General features: G+C 51.4%; 1 protein-coding gene across 1 annotated transcript in view; it reads left to right on the top strand.

Moving 5' to 3' along the window:
- Positions 1 to 13,332, top strand: part of CCDC33 (coiled-coil domain containing 33) — a 226,758-nt gene that overhangs the window by 112,951 nt on the left and 100,475 nt on the right. The window contains exon 10 of the mRNA XM_065412566.1: positions 2,417 to 2,590. Within this exon, the coding sequence (XP_065268638.1) occupies positions 2,417 to 2,590 (174 nt within the window). The remainder of the gene's footprint in view (positions 1 to 2,416; positions 2,591 to 13,332) is intronic.

Here is a 13,332-nt window from a genome sequence, read left to right as displayed (position 1 = left end):
ACGGAGGGAGGGGGGAAGGAAATGAATACAGAACAAATCTATTTTTTACATCTTAAGACGACAGTGCAGCATGACTGATAGCCCTCGGCATTTTCTGGGTGCTTGGCAGCAAATACTGGGCGCTTGGCAGTATGATGATGACGGATACCAGTCATAATATACTATTTACTGCCAAAAGGCAAGGGGTTGCTGCTGTGTAGCAATGTAACCCTACGTGTGCCAGCCACATGTCTGCCAGCACCCAGATCGCCCTCGGCCTCTTCTGGGTGCTTAGCAGACAATACTTGGCAGAAAATAGTATACTACGACTGATAGCCATCATTGTCCGACGAGGGCAGTTACCAGTCGTAATAAACCATCTACTGCCAAAAGGCAAAAGGTAAGGGGCTAGTGCAATGCAGCCCTACGGCTGCCAGCCCCACAGCTACCAGCATCCCGATCGCCAATGAAGGCTACCAGTCATGCTGCACCATCTACCGCCAAAAGGCAGTTAGCTGCTGCTGCTGTGTAGCAATGCAGTCCCACGTCTGCCGGCACCCGGATGACATATGGTGACGGTGAGCTGAGCTGAGCGGGCTCCATGCTTGCCGTGGTATGTTGTCTGCACAGGTAACCCAGGTAAAAAGGCGCGAATCTATTGCCTGCCGTTGCTGTGACGGAGGGGGAGGGGCCTGACGCAATGTACCCAGAACCCCCCGCGGCACTGTTTTGCATCATTCGGGCATTGCGATCTCAACCCATAATTCCAATGGGCGCCGGAGCCTGCGGGAACTGTGGGATAGCTACCCATAGTGCAATGCGCCGGAAGTCGACGCTAGCCTCGGTACTGTGGACGCGGTCCGCCGACTTCATGCACTTAGAGCATTTTATGTGGGGACACACACAATCGGCTGCATACAACCGATTTCTATAAAACCGGCTTCTATAAATTCGACCTAATTTTGTAGTGTAGACATAGCCTAAGAGCTGGGAGCCCCGTCACCACTGGGAGTAGCAGAAGGCAGGTGCTGATGCCAACGGGGGTGGAGGGTTGTTGTAATTCATCAGGCAAATTCTGCAAAGCATAAAGCCACCCTCCCCTCCCCCACCATCCTAACCATGACCCCTCTTCCAGGGCAGCAGCAAAGGTTCTATGGACTCCATTGTTTATTTCATTAGATCCAACTTCCCTCTCTAACCAGATTAGATGCTAGTCTATAAAACCCAGGCTGGCGGGGGAAGGGGGCAGAGCTGAGTGGCTGGAAATGAAGGAAGGTAAAATCGCATTACAGTCCTGAATCAGCATCTGGCTCAAGCCCTGGCTCTGCTTGCTATATGCACCACGCCAATCCCTTGCAAAGCCCATTGTGCTGGGACAGCCCTAGGGACCAGGGCCGGCTCTAAGCACCAGCATTCCAAGCATGTGCTTGGGACGGCCCTTTTCAAGGTGCAGCATTCCAGCCTTTTGGGGGCAGCACTTTGCTTCGGCGGTGGCACGCTGCCCCTGCTAGTGACGTTTGCCATCGTAGCGTTTCCATGCGGGTTTTGGAAACACTTTGCGAAGCTACGTTCTTGTGATCCTTCAGGGCCAAGTGTAGGGGCTGCTCTCTACCCAGACCTCTCTCCTACGCAGCCAACAGCATAGATTCCACCCTGGAAAGCCTGGGGAGGCACAGTCAGCCAGAAGAGAAGTCAGCCCCCTTTCCCAGCATGGGGCTGATGGGGTGGAAGAGACATAAAAACCAGCATGTAGGCAAGGGACCAGACTGGGCTGTTAACAGGCACAGGGCGTATTTGTTGAGAAAGGCAGGAGCCATAGATACCTAGCAGCTCACTTCAGGGAATTAAGCCTCAAAAGTCCACAGGCCTCAAATGCCACTGTGACACAGGGAGGGATTATTATCCCCACTTAGCAATAGGAAATGAGGGCCAGAGAGGTTAAGTGCAAGGCTCTAGCAGAGCCAGGAATTAGACCCACAACCCTGACTCCTATGTTCTGTGCCCCTAGTCCCAGCAGCCTTCCCCTCTCATTGGCTAGTTCACAGCCCCAGCAGGAGTCAGGCAGAGCAGCACCTCTGAAAGTGAAGCCCGTAGTGCCTGAGATCTGTCGTTTGAGAGGAACAGACTGTGCAGGGTTTGATTTTTCAGAAGCCCTGCACGACTCTCTGCCTGCTTTGTGTGCACGGCTATCCCAGCTGGGCAGACCAGCATGGCCAGAGCACATGGAAATTAGGGGCAGAATTACTCTCACATTTCTGGAGGCAGCTGGGAGCTTCTGGGCTATTGAAAATCAGGCCCGAGGGGTCTTGATTTCTAAGAAGCAAACACAGGAGAGAATATGGGTTATTCAGAACCCAGTCCCCCTGCTCTTTTCAGCTCTGATCCATTGCCTACATCTAAGCTCTCTCCATCTAAGCTGTATTGTTGTTTTTTCCAGAGACCGGATATGTTTCTCACCCCATCCAACACTGACACCCTTCCCATCCTGGATCCCAAACTCCTGGGGAAGATTGGGGCGATCAGAGAGCCCTGGGCACAACCTTCCTCTCATGTACCATATGCTTCCGTCAAAGGGGACAAATCAAAGTTAGCACTTCAGCCCCCGGATGAGGTAAGTTCTCTCCTTTCCCCGCTGACATAGATTGCCCACATAGGACTTAGGAGCATTGCACAGGTGTGATGTTCCCCTCTGGTGTTATCTGGACCGATGATCTGCTAGGCCTCTCCAGTCCTTGACTCTGGGAGCCAGCCTTACCCAGCTCTGCTGTGAGAACCCCCACTCCTGGGCTGTTCACACACAGCCTCTGGCATGTAAGCTGCTCCCAGCTACTTGCAAGCGAATGACACTAGACAATATCTCCAGTCCCAGAAACAACCGTAGGAACCTCTGTCTTGCAGTGTCCAGTTATGCCCGCTGGACGCTGCAAGCTTATATAAATTCGTCAATTTAACAAAGAAATTGATATGTACCAGGCTTGTTATCCCAAGGGGAGCCTCGGACACACTTCAAACCAAACACACTGCTTCAGGTAGAATAAACCAACAGATTTATTAGCTATAAAGATAGATTTTAAGTGATTATAAATCAAAGCATAACAAGTTAGAGTGGTTATCAAAAGAAAAGAAAATATAAGCACGCAGTCTAAACTCTCAACACTATTAGACTGGGCAGCAACTAGATTCGGCAGTTTTTCTTACCCCACTGGATATTGCAGTCCTTAATATACAGGTTTGTTCCTTAAACCTGGGCCAGTCTCCTGTGTTGGAGTCTTGTCTTCTCTGTGTCTTGGTTGCTTGCTGCATAGGTGGGGCAGGAAAAGGGCCCCGTATGTGTCCACTCTGTTTTATACCCTCAGTCCATGTGCTTTTGGAACACAAGTCCAGGCACTTCTGGGGGGCATTGATGAGTCTCCCAGCAAGGTTGAGCAATTCCCCTGGTGGGGCCTCATGCAGGTGAGTCATTGCATTGTAGCTCTCTTGCTGGACAATGGCTGTTGATGGGGTGAGGGGTGCTTGGTGGCCACAGGAAATAACTCCTGGGGGGCGGGGAGCTTGGTGGGCCGCAGCAAATAACTCTGCAAGCAGTGTATTTGAGACCCCTGATCTAAGGGGACTGTTGTCCCCTTACTAAAACTTAGTGGGGGAGGAGGTTGGTTGGCCATCTCCCAGTACCAAAAGGAAGGGTCGATGGGAAATCAGGATCCTGAGACTGACAGTCCCAGCAGCAATGGGGAGAGGCCAATACTCCAGGTCAGCCTGATTGACAGGGCAGGCAGGCTAATGAGGGAATCAGGAGGCTGGGGGGTCCCATCCTCCTTGTGAGCGGAACTGCCAGACATGCCAAACCACGCAGAAATTGGGCTTGTTTTTGGTTTAATTGGCTTGTTGCTTGTTTGGATTGTAGCATGTTGCTTGTTGTAGCTTATTGCTTTTTTATTTTTTTTTATTTTTTTTTTATCAGCTCCCGGCAAGCAGGGGCAAGGGGTGGGGAGAGAGTCAGGGGTGCACAGTGGGCCCACCACAGGCCCAGACTGCACGCCGGGGGGATCTAGTCACATAGAGTGCTGGGGTTCTTAGGGATTGGCTTGTTTTGGCCTTGTTTTGAAATGGGATTAGCTTGATTTTTGGCTTATTGTGAAAGTCAGGGTGCTTATTTACCGCATTAAAGTTGGCAACTGTGGGAACTGCCTGGAACAGAGTAGGACCAGACTAAGGAAAGAGCAGGGGCCTGAGCTGAGCTCAGGAGCAGGGCCTCGCCAGCCAGAGAGAACCCGAGAAGCAGCCCAGAGAGCAGGTCAGTGCTGGGAGCAGAGCCACAGCAACAAGAGCCAGAGAAGCAGCCCAGGGAACAGGTCAGTGCTGGAGGAGAACTGCAGCAACCAGAGCCAGAGGGGCCAGATAAGAAGCCCAGGGGGCTGGAGGCAGAGCAGCAGCAGTGCTGGGGCTGGAGTTGGGGCTGGAGCTGGAGCAGTATAGAGCTAGGTGCGGTGAGCAGCTGGGGAGAGTGAGGGGAGACCCTGAGCAGTGGGCCCAGTGCAGGGAGACACCCCCAGCCAAGAGATCTTGCAGGCCAGACATGGAGGGGGATCATAACGTCAATGGGGGGGAGGAGCGGACGACGCTGTGGGGAAGGACTCTGCCCCCTAGAGCCTGAAGGTGTGTGGTCACCACCAGAGCGAGTGTCTGACCCGCAGCCTCTCTGCAACACAGCCAGGGCCTTGTCAGGAGGCCTGGGACGTGTGAGGAACAGACTGTGAATCATAGACTCATAGAAGATTAGGGTTGGAAGAGACCTCAGGAGGTCATCTAGTCCAACCCCTTGCTCAAAGCAGGACCAACACCAACTAAATAATTTGTCAAACCGGGCCTTAAAAACCTCTAAGGATGGATATTCCACCTCTTCCCTTGGTAACCCATTCCAGTGCTTCACCACCCTCCTAGTAAAATAATTTTTCCTAATATCCAACCTAGATCTCCCCCACTGCAACTTGAGACCATTGCTCCTTGTTCTGTGATCTGCCACCACTGAGAACAGCCGAGCTCCATCCTCTTTGGAACCCCCCTTCAGGTAGTTGAAGGCTGCTATCAAATCCACCCTCACTCTTCTCTTCTGCAGACTAAATAACCCCTGTTCCCTCAGCCTCTCCTCGTAAGTCATGTCCCCAGCCTCCTGATCACTTTCTTTGACCTCTCTCCAATTTGTCCACATCCTTTCTGTAGTGGGGAGCCCACAACTGGATGCAGTACTCTAGATGTGGCCTCACCGGTGCCAAATAGAGGGGAATAATCACTTCCCTTGATCTGCTGGCAATGCTCCTACTAATGCAGCCCAATATACCATTAGCCTTCTTGGCAACAAGGGCACACTACTGACTCATATCCAGCTTCTCATCCACTGTAATCCCCAAGTCCTTTTCTGCAGAACTGCTGCCTAGCCACTCGATCCCTAGTCTATAGCAGTGCCTGGGATTCTTCTGTCCTAAGTGCAGGACTCTGCATTTGTCCTTGTTGAACCTCATCAGATTTCTTTTGGCCCAATCCTCTCATTTGTCTAGGTCACTCTGGACCCTATCCCTACCCTCCAGCTTATCTACCTCTCCCCCCGGCTTAGTGTCATCTGCGAACTTGCTGAGGGTGCAATCTATCCCATCGTCCAGATCATTAATAAAGATGTTGAACAAAACCGGCCCCTGGACCGACCCCTGGGGCACTCCACTTGATACCGGCTGCCAACTAGCCATTGAGCCATTGATCACTACCCGTTGAGCCCGACATTCTAGCCTCTTCTCGGTCTCCCCAGCCTCCGCTGCTTTTCGCCCTGGCGAGACAGGCTTGGGTAATATAGTCCCTCTTGGTGGCACAGGGGAAGGCCGTTCCTTCTCTTCACCAGTTTTTTTAGCTTATTTTTCTTCCTTATGGGAGGGAATGCAGCCTCTCCTCCTGGTGAGGCTCGCTGTCTTGCTACTCCTAACCTACTGGCAGCAGGACTCCTCTCTCTTCTCTTCCCCCTTCTTCCCCCAGGGAAGGGTTTAAAAAGGTCTCAGGCAGCCCTTAGTTGGAATCAGTTGATCCTAATTAACCTCAGGTAGCTCCCTCTCAGCTGATTCTAATTGATACTCTGGTAACCCCTTCTCAGCTGAACCTGATTGACCTGTAGTTACCCCCCCAGTTGATAGGGAGGAGGGCCTTTTAACCCTCTGAGACTGATTTCTAACCGCCCCCCCATTGCAGCTGTCTGTCCTGAGTTTATCACATACCGCCCTCTTCCCCCCCCTCCCCCCCGCTCAACACTACGGGGTTGGGCTACTTGGGTCGGCAAACAGTGTACCCTTGAAAGGCCATCCGCGTTGCCATGCTTGATTCTGGACCTATGTTGTACTCTGAAGTGGAAGGGTTGTAGCAACAGGAACCACCTTGTCACTCTTGCATTTCTGTCTTTGTTTTGGTGCATCCACTTCAAAGGGGCATGGTCCGTGACGAGGGTAAACCTCCGTCTGGGTAGCTAGTAGCGAAGGCTTTCTACGGCCCACTTTACTGCCAGGCATTCCTTCTCTACTACGGCATATTTACGTTCCCTGGGCAGGAGTTTCCTACTGAGGAACAGGACTGGATGTTCTTCTCCAACCATTTGTGAAAGAACCGCTCCCAACCCAACCTCAGAGGCATCAGTTTGCAAGTAAACAGTTTCTCCCAGTCTGGAGCTACCAGCACTGGGTCAGTGCAGAGGGCGGTCTGCAGATCTGCAAAAGCCTCCTCAGCCACACTAGACCATCTTACTATGTCTGGGCCACCGGCTTTTGTTAGGTCTGTTAACGGACATGCCCTGGTGGCAAAGTGGGGGATGAACCGCCTGTAGTATCCAACCAGCCCCAGGAACACTCTGACCTGTTTCTTCTGGACTGGTCAGAACCAATTCTGTATTGCCTCTAACTTGTTCAGTTGGGGCTCCACCACACCCCTCCACACTATATATCCGAGGTATTTGGCTTCTGCTAGCCCAATTGCGCATTTGGAGGGATTTGTAGTCAGCCCCACCTTCCTCAGGGTGTCCAGGACTGCTTCCACCTTCCCCAAGTGCGTCTCCCAGTCTGGGCTATGTATAATGATGTCATCGAGATGGGCGGCTGCATACTTGCCATGTGGACGCAACAGTTTGTCCATGAGCCGTTGGAAAGTTGCAGGAGCCCCATGTAAACCAAAAGGGAGGACAGTGTACTGATACAGTCCCTCTGGTGTTGAAAAGGCCGTCTTCTCTTTGTCGGCCTTGGCCAAGGGAATTTGCCAATAAGGGTGGACAAAAATCGTGCTTTTCCCAGTCGGTCAATTACCTCATCTATCTGGGGGTATAGGGTGCACATCAAATTGGGACACTTCATTCAGTTTCTGGAAGTCATTGCAGAACCTCATACTGCCATCCGGCTTAGGTACTAGGATCACTGGGCTTGACCATTGGCTATGAGACTCTTCAATGACTCCTAACTTCAACATTTTCCTGACTTCTGTCTTGATCTCTTCTCTTTTCGCCTCCGGGGTCCAGTATGGCTTGACATTCACCTTCACTCCAGGCTGTGTGAGGATGTGATGTTGAACCTCAGTAGTCCTGCCTGGCTTTTCTGAGAACACGTCCTGGTTGCGTTTGATCATGTTGATCACTTCAGTTCGTTGGTCAGGGGTAAATTCTGGGGATATTCCCACTTGGCCAGGCTGGTTGCTTTCGGGGGGAAGTGACCCTAGAGTGACCACATGAGCTTCTCTGTCTTGCCAAGGTTTCAACAGGTTTATATGATAGATTTGTTCCAGCTTCCAGCGACCTGGCTGTCGGACCTTGTAATCGACCTCTCCATTAGCTTCTATTATCTCGTATGGCCCCTGCCATCTGGCCAGGAGCTTGCTCTCCGCTGTGGGTATGAGCACCATTACCCGATCTCCCACCTGGAATTTTCAGATCGTCGCTTGGCGATTGTAGTATGTCTGTTGGGCCCCTTGCGCCCTCTCCATGTGTTCCCACACTATGGGGGTGACTTGGGCTATCCTATCTTTCATCTGCAACACATGCTTGATGATGTTTCTCCCTGGGTTCAGCTGTTCTTCCCAACCCTCTTTGGCAATGTCCAGTATGCCACGGGGGTGGCGACCATATAACAGCTTGAATGGGGAAAATCCAGTTGAAGTCTGAGGAACCTCCCTTATAGCGAACATTAGGTATGGTAGCAGGGTGTCCCAGTTCTTCCCGTCCTGGCTCACCACATTTTGTATCATGTTCTTTAATGTTCTATTAAAATGTTTGACGAGGCCATCGGTCTGCAGATGATAGACTGATGTCCTTATGGTCCATATGTGGAGCATTGCACATAAATCCTTCATTAGTTTAGATACAAAGGGGGTTCCTTGATCAGTCAGGATCTCTTGCAAAAGGATTCCCACTCTAGCAAAAATTTGGATTAATTCTTTAGCTATGGTCTTGGACATAGTGTTCCATAGGGGAACAGCCTCGGAGTATCAGGTGGCATAATCTAGCACCACCAGTATGTGCTGATGGCCTCAGGCTGATTTCTCTAGTGGCCCTAGTAGGTCCATAGCTATTCGCTCAAATGGGACTTCAATAATTGGCAGAGGTACCAAAGGTGCTCTTAAGTGTGGTCGGGGGCCATGTAATTGGCATTCCAGACAGGAGGCACAATATTGTCGGACCGCCGCATATATTCCAGGCCAAAAAAACCTCTGCAGAATTCGATCCAGGGTTTTATCTACTCCTAGATGCCCACCGAACAGATGGCTGTGAGCTAGCTCCATCACGCCCCTCTGATGCTTCTGTGGTACTAAGAGCTGTTCCACGACTTGCTCTTGGACCCAGACTACTCTGTATAGCAGATCCTTCTTTATCATATAATATGGCCCTGGGCCCTTGCCTCTTCCTTCCACAGGGAACCCATTCACCTCAACTACTTCTTTGCGAATATTGTTATATATCGGATCATTGGCCTGATCCTGTCCAAAATTCTCCAGTGAAGGTCCAATTTGCCCAATCTCAGGGGGTTCTATTTCCCTCTCCCTCTCGAGGGAGGTCCCTGGGGAACTGGGCCCGGCTGCTGGTTCGTCGACCCCCTGCCTAGTCCCCTTGTCAGTCGGGCCAACTCTTTCCCCTACGAGTATAGGCTTCTGGTTCTGGGCCAAGACTCTCGTTCCCCTCCTCTTATCTGCCCTCCTTTCTCGCTGAGGCTTCCTGGTCTTCCTAGGGGGCGAGAATAAATCCTCGGCAAATTCATGGAAGACCGGGGGGTGCTAACTATCGAGGTCATCCCATTGCTCTTGGGGTTATTACTTTCTTCTGACTCCTCTCCAGGAAGTAGACTGCCAAACCCTGGGAAGTCTCGTCCTATGAGGACTGGATAGGGGAGTTTCGGGACCACCCCCACCGTCACCTTAGTGCGGTTTCCCAGGACCTCTATTTTTACTGGATGGTCGGGTAGTAATTGACATCCCCATGGACACAGGATATTCCTGTGCGTTTGGCCCGGGATAGTTGATCTTGCCCAACCAACTTTCCCGAGACCAGCGTGACCGCACTTACTGAGTCTACTAACGCGGTGATCTTTATACCATTCATTTTAACTGGCCTAGTATATCTATGAGGGACCATCGCAACCCCTACTAGATTTATTAGGTCGCATGGTTCTTCTAGATCTCCCAGGTCGCATTGCATGGGCTCTTCTAGGTTTGGGCATTGGGCAGCTATATGCCCTATCTCTCCACATGCATAACATCGGTACCCTGCTCGGGGCAGCCCCCTATTTTTCGGGCTGTTAGGCCTTACCCCCCAAGTCTTTCTCCCCCAGTCCCCAAGTCCCTCCGAGATCTCCGGCCGCTCTTCGGCCTCCTTCCTCCCCTCCATAGTTCTGCCTGGAGCTACGGCAACTCGGGCCCTTGGTACAGAGACTTGCCTCCTATTCTGGTGCCTTCCTTCCCCGGTGGTCCGAGAAAGTTCCTGGGCTGCTAGGTGGTCTCTCTACGAGAGCAACTAGCTCATCATAGGAGGAGGGATCATTTTGACTGACCCATCCTTGTATGTCCGGTGGTAGCCCTCTCATGTACCTGTCCAAAACCATGATTTCCACGATTTCCTCTGGGCCGTGGGTCTCGGGGCACAGCCACTTCCTGGCTAGGTGGATCAGGTCAAACAGCTGGGACCTCGGTGCTTTGCTGTCTCGGTATTTCCACTCATGGAACCGCTGTGCCCTTATAGCTGTCGTCACGCCAGACCTCGCCAGGATCTCCACCTTTAGCTGGGAGTAATCTGTAGCTGCTTCTGTTGTCATATCAAAATATCCTTTCTGTGCCTCCCAACACAGAAAAGGAGCCAGGATACTGGCCCACTGGTCTTGGGGCCAGGCCTCCCGCTGGGCCGTTCTCTCGAATGCGAGGAGATATGCCTCTACGTCATCATCCATCGTCATCTTCTGTAAGTAGTTGCTTGCCCGCAGGGCCGGGTCCCATGGGGGCCGTGCGTTAGAGTGGTCAGGGCCTTTAGCTGGTTCACAACCTCATGCAGGGTGGCTCAATCCTGAGCCGCCTGGCTCATCAGTAGTTGATTTGTCTCCTGCTGTATTCACACTGACTCCTGCTGGGTAGCTATCTGCACCCTGGTAGCCTCTTGTTGGGCCGTGGTGGCCTGCACCAACGCCTTCACTACATCCTCCTTTTTTATATATATATATAGGGGGTGATTTACCCTGCCCTGAGATGGTTTGCCACAAAGTCTCACTCACACATCCCACTCCTGACACCATGTTGTCCCTCTTGGTGGCACAGGGGAAGGCCGTTCCTTCTCTCCACCAGTCTTTTTAGCTTATTTTTCTCCCTTATGGGAGGGAATGCAGCCTCTCCTCCTGGTGAGGCTCGCTGTCTTGCTGCTCCTAACTTACTGGCAGCAGGACTCCGTCTCTCTCTTCTCTTCCCCCTTCTTCCCCCAGGGGAGGGTTTAAAAAGGTCTCAGGCAGCCCTTAGTTGGAATCAGCTGATCCTAATTAACCTCAGGTAGCTCCCTCTCAGCTGATTCTAACTGATATTCTGGTAACCCCTTCTCAGCTGAACCTGATTGACCTGTAGTTACCCCCCAGTTGATAGGGAGGAGGGCCTTTTAACCCTCTGAGACTGATTTCTACTCCCCCCCCCCATTGCAGCTGTCTGTCCTGAGTTTATCACACCAGCTTTCTATCCACCTTATAGTCCATTCATCCAATCCATACTTTTTTAACTTGCTAGCAAGAATGCTGTGGGAGACCGTATCGAAAGCTTTGCTAAAGTCAAGATGTATGACATCCACTGCTTTCCCCATATCCACAGAGCCAGTTATCTGATCATAGAAGGCAATCAGGTTGGTCAGGCATGGCTTGCCCTTGGTGAATCCATATTGACTGTTCCTGATCACCTTCCTCTCCTCCAAGTGCTTCAAAATGGTTTCCTTGAGGACCTGCTCCATGATTTTTCTAGGGACTGAGGTGAGGCTGACTGGCCTGTAGTTCCCCGGATCCTCCTCCTTCCCTTTTTAAAAGATGGGCACTACATTAGCCTTTTTCCAATTGTCTGGGACCTCCCCCAATCGCCACGAATTTTCAAAGATAATGACCAATGGCTCTGCAATCACATTAGCCAATTTCCTCAGCACCTTCGGATGCATTAGATCTGGACCCATGGACTCGTGCATGTCCAGCTTTTCTAAATAGTCCTCAACCTGTTCTTTCATCACTGAGGGCTACTCACCTCCTCACCGTCCTGTGTTGCCCAGGACAGCAGTGCGGGAGCTGACCTTGACTGTCAAGACCGAGGCAAAAAAAGCATTGAGTACTTCAGCTTTTTCCACATCATCTGTCACTAGGTTGCCCATTCATTAAGGGTCCCACACTTTCCCTGACCTTTTACTTGTTGCTAACATAGAAACTCTTCTTGTTACCTTTCACATCCCTTGCTAGCTGCAATTCCTGTTATGTTTTGGCCTTTTTGATTACACCCCTGCATGCTCAAGCAACATTTTTATACTCCTCCCTAGTCTTCTGTCCAAGTTTCCACTTCTTGTAAGCTTCCTTTTTGTGTTTAAGCTCACCGAAGATTTCACTGTTAAGCCAAGCTGTTTGCTTGCCATATTTGCTATTCTTTCTGCACATCGGGATGTTTTGTTCTTTAAAAGACAGCCTGCTTTCCTGGACTCCTTTCCCCATCATATTAGCCTCCCAGGGGATCCTGCCCATGAGTTCCGTAAGGGAGTCAAAGTCTGCTTTTCTGAAGTCCAGGGTCCGTATTTTGCTACTTTCCTTTCTTCCTTTTGTGAGGATCCTGAACTCAACCATCAACTGCCCTGACATTCCAGCAATGGCTGTTTGTGGTACCCTATGCCCACAGAGCAGGGTGACGGGTTTTCCTTTAACCTTTCCCATTTTTCCCTTATTTTTTGTAATTAGTTGCTGTTTAATAAATTGTATTTGCTTTGAACTATATGCAATGATCAGTAGGTCAGGGAAGCATCTAGTGCGGAGAGATCACCCTGGAGTGGGGACACCCTAGGCCCTGCCCTAAGTGACCACGGCAAAGTTGGGGGTTGAGCCAACAGATATCCAGACTTGTTGGGGTTACGAGGCCTCTGCCACCCAGAAGCGTGGAAGGGGAGCCCTCGAGGTCAGGCAGGCCTCTGGGTAAAGGGAGTGGGAGCAAGGACTCAGATCCTTTCGCTAGCCCATTTCACTGGGGTAGTATATAAGTCAGGAAAGTTCCCCACAATAGCGGGACCATTCCCCCGCTTACATTTAGGTTTGACTCCTGTGGGATCATTAGAAACATGGATGGTTATTCCTAGATCCAGCCCAAGAAGGGCCAGGGCTGTAGGTTTGGGTGACTGGCCAGGGAAATGGTCCAGCTGCCCAGCAACAGGATAAGTGTTCCCCAGCTGGGTCTGGTCAAACGGGGTGGGGGGGGGGCACTGTCCTAGGGAGAAGAGGAGGCTCTCTGGTAGTAGAGAGGGAGCTGGCCCAGAGTAGAGAGGGTTGGGCTGGAACCCGGTTGTGGGGGAGAACTGTAAGAAGGGTTTAGTCCTGGGTTGGGGACAGAATGTCAGGGCAGGTTAGTGGGTACAACTGGGAGGAGACGTGAGGTGAGAAGACCCCATATCCTCTCCTATGAAGCAGACCCAGGTCCAGAAGTAGCTTCAGCAGGAGGCCCCTAGGGAATTTGGCAAGGACCAGAGGGCAGACGGCAAAGGGCCTCTGTAGGTCACTGACCTGACAAAAGGATGGAGGGAAGCCGGAGGGGAGTGTGTGTTCTCAACTCTGAAGGGCTGGGACTAGGTGGCGAGAGTGCTTGATT

Source organism: Emys orbicularis, chromosome 10, assembly GCF_028017835.1.
Source record: "Emys orbicularis isolate rEmyOrb1 chromosome 10, rEmyOrb1.hap1, whole genome shotgun sequence".
NCBI classification, from domain to species: domain Eukaryota; kingdom Metazoa; phylum Chordata; order Testudines; family Emydidae; genus Emys; species Emys orbicularis.
This window is presented reverse-complemented; position numbering and strand designations above follow the sequence as displayed.